Source organism: Podarcis vaucheri (genome assembly GCF_965113315.1).
Source record: "Podarcis vaucheri genome assembly, chromosome: 14".
Taxonomy (NCBI): domain Eukaryota; kingdom Metazoa; phylum Chordata; class Lepidosauria; order Squamata; family Lacertidae; genus Podarcis; species Podarcis vaucheri.
In genome coordinates, this window is record NC_138752.1 from 12,378,947 (window position 1) to 12,386,615 (window position 7,669).

General features: G+C 48.5%; 1 protein-coding gene and 1 long non-coding RNA gene across 3 annotated transcripts in view; one reads left to right on the forward strand and one right to left on the reverse strand.

Annotated features, from left to right (window-relative positions):
* Window positions 1-7,669, forward strand: part of LOC309518551 — a 334,884-nt gene that overhangs the window by 115,639 nt on the left and 211,576 nt on the right. The window lies entirely within an intron of this gene.
* The window catches only part of CYP19A1 (cytochrome P450 family 19 subfamily A member 1), a 41,371-nt gene that overhangs the window by 14,412 nt on the left and 19,290 nt on the right, over window positions 1-7,669 (reverse strand). Inside the window, exons 1-2 of one of the 2 annotated variants that reach the window (XM_082198615.1) lie at window positions 5,139-5,227; window positions 4,706-4,881 (exon numbers count right to left, since the gene is read on the reverse strand). In XM_082198615.1, coding sequence (XP_082054741.1) covers window positions 4,706-4,844 — 139 coding nt within the window. In that variant the 5' untranslated portion in view covers window positions 4,845-4,881; window positions 5,139-5,227. Of the gene's footprint in view, window positions 1-4,705; window positions 4,882-5,138; window positions 5,228-7,669 lie in introns of those variants that run through there. The other variant, XM_082198614.1, reaches the window with a different exon arrangement.

Sequence of the window (7,669 nt, forward strand, 5' to 3'; positions counted from 1 at the left end):
TTCTGGCGAACCAGAGCAGCGCACGGAAACGCTGTTTACCTTCCCGCTGGAGCGGTACCTATTTATCTACTTGCACTTTGACGTGCTTTCGAATTGCTAGGTTGGCAGGAGCAGGGACCGAGCAATGGGAGCTCACGCCGTCATGGGGATTCGAAATGCCGACCTTCTGATCGGCAAGTCCTAGGCACTGTGGTTTAACCCACAGCGCCACCCGTGTCCCTCCAAAAGTGGCATACACATAGCTTATTTCTCCAGCCAAAACTTGCTGGAACTCAGAATTGAGCCCCAGGCAGCTTGTCGTGTACAATAGGAGTTGTAGTCCTCCAACATAGGTTCCCCAATCCTGATAATATCCGTAAGGTTGTTACAGTAATTGACAGGATATGAGAGGGCTAGTTTAATCCAGCCTGGCATTTGTTTCACTGCTTTGTTTATTTTGAGAGTATGCCGCAACCTTTTACGCCAAATGATCTCTCAAGGCTGCCCCAGTCATATGCTCCAAATGCGGTTTGAAAAAATGCAGACAATGTTTTGAAAACAGAGCGAGGCAAATGTGTAAGATATTGGCTCTTCTCCAGGTTGTGGAGAATGGAAAAGACCACATGCATTTCAGCATGAAATTGCTCCACTGAGATCAATGAAGTGATGCTCTCATACAAACTTCTACAGTGTCAAGCTTCCTGATTTCTCTTACTTTACATTTTTACAAGGCAGATTTAAAATAGCTTCTTGGCAAGTATGTATGTTTAGAGTTTTTGATATATCCTGTGCTTCTTGTAGGTAGATTTAATAAATGATAATATCCCATCCTAAACTTACTTGCTTAGAAACAAGTGTTGGGATCACAACACTGGACTGGTATCTTAAGTCTTGTTTCCCTGGGAAATAAATGCAGCTAATTCAGTCTGGCTCCCACCCAGAGTTTCCAGTAGGCAGAATCAGTGGCGTAGCGTGGGTTCTCAGCACCCGGGGCAAGGCAAGTAATTTGCGCCCCCTAACCCATGGATTTTAGCACTCGAGTCTCTTCCGTGCCCCCCCAGATGTTGCGCCAGGTGCAGCAGGCCCCCCTGCACCCCCCACGCTATGCCACTGCTCCCACCACAAGTCTTCAGGACAGCCATCCGAAGGCTGGTGCGGGGAGAAGGTCTCTCCGCCCCACCGCCAGGCTTCGGAGCAGCCTTCCGAAGGCTGGTGGTGGGAGGAGGTCTCTCCGCCCCACCGCCAGCCTTCGGAGGAGGTCCGAGGACAGTGGGGTTCCTGCTTCCTCAAGGAGGGCCGGCCAAACGCGCCCCCCCAAATGTTGCGCCCGGTGCGGCCGGCACCCCTGGCACCCCCCACGCTACGCCACTGGGCAGAATCATCTTGCTGGATGCGACAGAGCTGGGAGCAGTGCTATTTTTTCTAGAAAAAGAGGTGCCGGAACTCACCACGGACACCTCCCTCGTTCTCTTCAAATGGCAATGGCACCCACCTGAGAGTTCTGGCTGAAAAAAAGCCCTGCCTGCAAGACAGTGACTGATCCAAGGTCACCCAGTGATTTTCACTGGCTGAATAGGGCACCCAACCCTGGAATGACCAAGGTGTGTGTCGAGAGAACACAGGGAGCTAGCCTAGTCTTCCTGGTCCACTGACTGCATGCCACTGGTGTTTAGGATTCCAAATTTGAAGGACCAGGCACTTTGAGAAAGGGAATTTCTCCCATTGATGGGCTGACGGGAGATGAGAATTCAGCAACCCTGGTTCATGGAATCCTCTGCTACAAGATCCCACTCACTTGTATGGCTTTCAGGGGAGTTAAACATCAAGTCAGAAGGGACCTCACAGGAACAAAGGATATGTCTTATGCAGGGTCACACCATTAAAATAATAATAATAATAATAATAATAATAATAATAATAATAATAATAATATACCCCGCCCTCCCCAGCCAGAGCCGGGCTCAGGGCGGCTAACACCAGTAAAATTATAGTAAAAACGTAATAGGGAAAACCCCCAATTTAAAATACAGGTTAAAATGCAATTTAAAATGCAGCCTCATTTTAAAAGTAGCCCATAGATCAAAGCATAAGGGGAGGGAAACATAAGGGTCAGACTGAGTCCAAATCGAAGGCCAGGTGGAACAGCTCTGTCTTGCAGGCCCTGTGGAAAGATGCAAAGTCCCGCAGGGCCTTGGTCTCTTGTGAAAGAGCATTCCACCAAGTCGGGGCCAGTAGTGAAAAGGCCCTGGCCCTAGTTGAGACCAATCTAACCAACTTGCGACGACACCGTAAGGAGCCTCTGCACCCGCTGCACCATGAGCTAGGTCCATCTAGCTCATGGTTGTCTATATCATGGGTAGGCAAACTAAGGCCCTGGGGGCCGGATCCGGCCCCATCGCCTTCTACATCCGGACCGTGGACAGTCCGGGAATCAACGTGTTTTTACATGAGTAGAACGCGTCCTTTTATTTAAAATGCATCTCTGGGTTATTTGTGGGGTATAGGAATTCGTTCACCCCCCCCCAAAAAAATATAGTCTGGCCCCTGACAAGGTCTGAGGGACAGTGGACTGGCCCCCAGCTGAAAAAGTTTGCTGACCCCTGATATTGACTGACAGCACCTCGTCAGGATTTCAGACAGGCACCTTCTGAAAGCAGAGTACAGTGGTACCTCGGGTTAAGAACTTAATTCGTTCTGGAGGTTCGCTCTGCTCTTAACCTGAAACTGTTCTTAACCTGAGGTACCACTTTAGCTAATGGGGCCTCCTGCTGCTGCCGTGCTGCCGCCACACGATTTCTGTTCTCATGCTGAAGAAAAGTTTTTAACCCGAGGTACTATTTCTGGGTTAGCGGAGTCTGTAACTTGAAGCGTCTGTAACCTGAGGTACCACTCTAGATACTGGAACTGACTTCCGGTGAGTTCCAACTGAAAAAAACCAGCCCTGGTCACTCAGTGATTTTCATTGGCTGAACAGGGCATCAATCCATGAAACTGACTGACTATCTATGACCAGTTTATCCTGGTGGCACAAAGGATCGGTCTATCCGGCTCTTAACCAGAAGGTTGGTGGTTTGAGCCCACTCAGGGTAGCTGTGAGCAGGAATCCTGCATTTCACGGTGTTGGACTAAATGGCCTTCCAGCTCCACAATTCCGTGATCCAGTAATATGCAAAATCCTGTCTGAACATGGGAAATAAGCAAACAATTAAAGTGACACCAATGCCAATAGATATGTATTAGGAGCAAGGCACTAACAGCAGCATCCTGCAGAGGTCTACTCCGAAATGAGACTGAGTTCATTGAGAGTTCAGGCTGCAGTCCTAACACTGAACGCAAGAGGACTTGCTTATGAAGAGACAAAGTTAGGATAGCATTCTGCTCATGCCTCAGATCAGGGGTCAGCAAACTTTTTCAGCAGGGGGCCAGTACACTGTCACTCAGACCTTGTGGGGGCCGAACTATATATTTTTTTTGGGGGGGGGAGGAATGAATTTCTAAGCCCCACAAATAACCCAGAGATGCATTTTAAATAAAAGCACACATTATACTCATGTAAAAACACGCTGGTTCCTGGACCGTCCGAGGGCCGGATTTAGCAGGTGATTGGGCCGGATCCGGACCCCAGGCCTTAGTTTGTCTACCCATGCCTCAGATGAATCAGTGGCAGGGACAAGTAACATGAGGAGATTAGTTCTAATGGGATGAAGCGTGAAGGGAAGATTCAAATTGCAAGGTGCTTTCAGCTCCTGAGAGGCCATGCACTTTTTTAAAATTGCAAATAAAATAGAAGATAGCCCAGATTATAATATGATTGCTTTCATTTGCCATTTCTAATTCTCCTTGAGGGAGAGATTTCCCCCCCTGTCTTCTGCATATACAGTGGTGCCTCGCAAGACGAAAAGAATCCGTTCTGTGATTCTCTTCGTCTAGCGGTTTTTTCGTCTTGCGAAGCAAGCCCATTAACGGATTAGCGGATTAGCACTATTAGCGGCTTTTAGCGGCTTATCTGCTGATCGGATCAGCTGATAAGCGCTTAGCGGCTTAGAAAAAAGGGGGGGGGAGGAAAAAAACCCAGCAGGAACTCGCAAGACATTGTTGTCTTGCGAAGCAAGCCCATAGGAGATTCGTTTTGCAAAGCACCTCCAAAACGGAAAACTCTTTCGTCTAGCGAGTTTTCCGTCTTGCGAGGCATTCGTCTTGCGGGGCACCACTGTATTTAAAAGTGGAAATTATAGGCTATCTCATGCACAATGGGTTGCATTCAATGTTAGTCAGAGTAGTGTGATGCAGGATGTTGGACCTGGGAGACCTGGGCTCAAATTCCTACTCTGTGCCCTTCACCCCCATTCAGCCTGGCCTACCTGCGAGGGTGGTTGTGAAGCTCATATGAAGAAAGGAAGATCCATGGATGCAATATTGAGATCCTTAGAGGAAAGGCAGGGTTTAAATGCAGTAACCGGTGAACGAATTGAAATTCATGAACGTGGTTAGGAACATATGACTTATCCTAAGTCAGACCATGGTTCCATCAAGTTCAGTATTGTCTACACTGACTGCCAGCAACCCTCCAGCAATTCAGGCAGTGGTCTCTCCCAACCCTGCCTGGAGATGAACCTGGGGTCTTTCGCATGCAAAGCCCCTTTCCCAATTATCTCAGATCCTTTACTTGCAATGGGTCTTCTCTGAGTAAAAGTTGGATGCAAGCCTCTGCTTTGAAAGAACTTACCTGGTATGGTTGTTGCTTCTTCACAAGTCCACATCAGGAACAGGAAGCCTATGAGGAGCAAGACTGGGACTGTGGCAATTGGCATCGTCTCTGAGACCACGCTGGTGATATTGTACTGCATCGGATTGAAGGCTTCCATGACCGTCTTTGCCCAAGGCCCGAGCCAATCGATAGTCCTGCAAGAGCAAAATGAAAATCCAGCGTGTTGGGAGAGCACTGACAAAACACTCCGTCACTTTGGGTTGTTATCGTGGCTCCAACTGATGCCTTGCAACGCCCCCCTTCTCCATCCCATAAACTGAGAAAGCCTGTCCCACTACCAGCTTTACTTTATGACAAGGCCAGTGGTTTAGATTAGACAACGGCAGCAACAAGTCAAAACAAGAGAAGATACGCTCTTTCTTTCCCCCCACCAAACAAAAGGGTCTCTGACCTTGGAATTGGCGCGCAGGTTTGTTCGCGGCATTTCAAGCCAAGGGAGTTACTATCTCCCAAGCTTCCCTCGAGTAAGTTGGTCGGCCGGCCAGGATGCAGACCTGGGACCCTGTGCCAAATTTCTAATCAAAGGAAAAGGAAATTAAAAACCCTGGGCTGCGAGCAGAGCCCCGGAAAGCCTTTCATCCTCATCACCTTCCGACAACCATTGCAAGGAGTGACAGGAGCGTCCTTGAATTTCAAAGACGACTGAACATATTTCCCCCGGCCACACTGGGAAGGCTGGGCCGTGCCTGTGAACGAAGAATTGGCAGGGTCTGCGACTAGAATATCTCTGTGTGGATTGTGCAAAGCTTTAATTTGCAATGGCCATCCATTCGGCTGTCAAGGCTGGCCCAAGGAACTTTGCTGTCCGTGGCAAAGAACAAAACGGTGCCACGCAAACGCCCATTCTGAGTAGAGTAGCCGACAGGACTGGCTGCTGAATCCTACTTCAGTGCTGGCAACGGGGCACTGCCCTGCCCTGAGGGAGATTGTCAAGGTAGTTATAAAAATAGAGGGCAACACACAGCTCTCTTGTCCAACAGAAGGGCCTGGTTCAGGGAGATCGGGAGCAAGGGCTGAGGGGCATTAAGACCTACACCAGCAGCTGATACTTCCAGGAGGCTGGGGAAAATACCCTCCAAGTGTCCTGATTTTCTAGGGACAGTCCCATGGCCGCTGCTGCCAGCCTCCTCCCTTGGGCAGCTCATAGCAGCTGTTGGATAGTAAGGAAGAAGGAGAGGCTGTGTGGCTCACCGGCTCTGGGGGCAGGTAGAGGGCAGGGCTGCCCTGAGAAGGAATAAAGGAGGAGCCGAACAGAGTGCAAGGAGTCTTGATTTTTTATTATTATTATGGGCGTCTAATCTTGCCCCTTTCTAAAATGCATTTATTGGTGTGTGTTTTAATTTTTGCAAATCTACCCGAGAAAAAATAAAAAAAATGAAACTGGGATTAAGGAGTTTTCTCAGGACATTATAGGGCATGGCATGTGTACTGTGTCCCGTTGGGGTGGCAGCGGCGGCAATCACTCTTCTTCTCATAGGAAATGCTCTGCTTGGGGGGTTGGGGACAAAAATTGGGAGGACAAAGAAAGCCAGTAGCAGGGGACTGAGAAATGTCCCTGTTTTCATCTGTGGAATGTTGGAGGTATGTGGGAAAAGACTGGCCATCACTGCCATTCCATTTGTCTTTTGCTGTGGACAGCCTCCTCTGGAGTAAGGCTATGAGACCCTGCTATATTCCACCTAGCTTGGCAAGAGGACTGCTACTTTCTGAACTGTATTTAAGCCAGGATCCTTGCAGACCAAGAAGACCAGTACAGTGGTACCACAGGTTAAGTACTTAATTCGTTCTGGAGCTCCGTTCTTAACCTGAAACGGTTCTTAACCTGAAGCACCGCTTTAGCTAATGGGGCCTCCCACTGCTGCCGCACAGCCGGCACTCCATTTCTGTTCTCATCCTGGGGCAAAGTTCTTAACCTGAGGTACTATTTCTGGGTTAGTGGAGTCTGTAACCTGAAGTGTATGTATCCTGAAGCGTATGTAACCCGAGGTACCACTGTACCAGAAACTTTATTGTCAGTTAACACTCGTTTTGCTTTGCATTTGTGTACTTAAACCGAGATTGGGCGTTTGTTTTTTGTTAGGTAATGATTGAAATTACCCTGTGTTTGACATGCTCTGTATTTCATATAAGGGACGCGGGTGGTGCTGTGGCTTAAACCACAGAGCCTAGGGCTTGCTGATCAGAAGGTCGGTGGTTCGAATCCCCACAACGGGGTGAGCTCCCATGCCTCAGTCCCTGCTCCTGCCAACCTAGCAGCTCGAAAGCACATCAAAGTACAAGTAGATAAATAGGTACCACTCCGGCAGGAAGGTAAACGGCGTTTCCGTGCGCTGCTCTGGTTCGCCAGAAGCTGCTTAGTCATGCTGGCCACATGGCCTGGAAGCTGTACACTGGCTCCCTTGGCCAATAAAGCGAGATGAGCACCGCAACCCCAGAGTCGGCCACAACTGGACCTAATGGTCAGGGGTCCCTTTACCTTTATATTTCATATAGTTTGATGTTTTGAATGTTTGCTGTAAGATAAAGCAATTTAAACAAAATAGTAGATAAGGACAGACAACTTTACTATTTTGTTGAGATACATCTGGCATGAAACCAGTGACAGAGTTTTGGTTAACAAGAATTGTTCCTGGGCCAGAAAAAACACATCACAATTTCCCGCCACATTGTTGCAACAACAGGAAAGAAGCATGTTTCATCCTTTCCTGGGATGGACTGACGATTGTCTGGTTAAGTTTAGACAGACAGGAGCAATTGCCCCCTGTAAAGGGTGGGGGACATTTGGGATAGCCCACCTTCAGAGACTAATGGAACCAGATGTGTTCCTAAATGCTCTGTGGGAATTTCCAGTGGAGAAGGTTGGCAATCTGGTTGAAGCCTTTGTCTCAATATGGAACGGTAAGATTAAGTGAGCGGTTGACA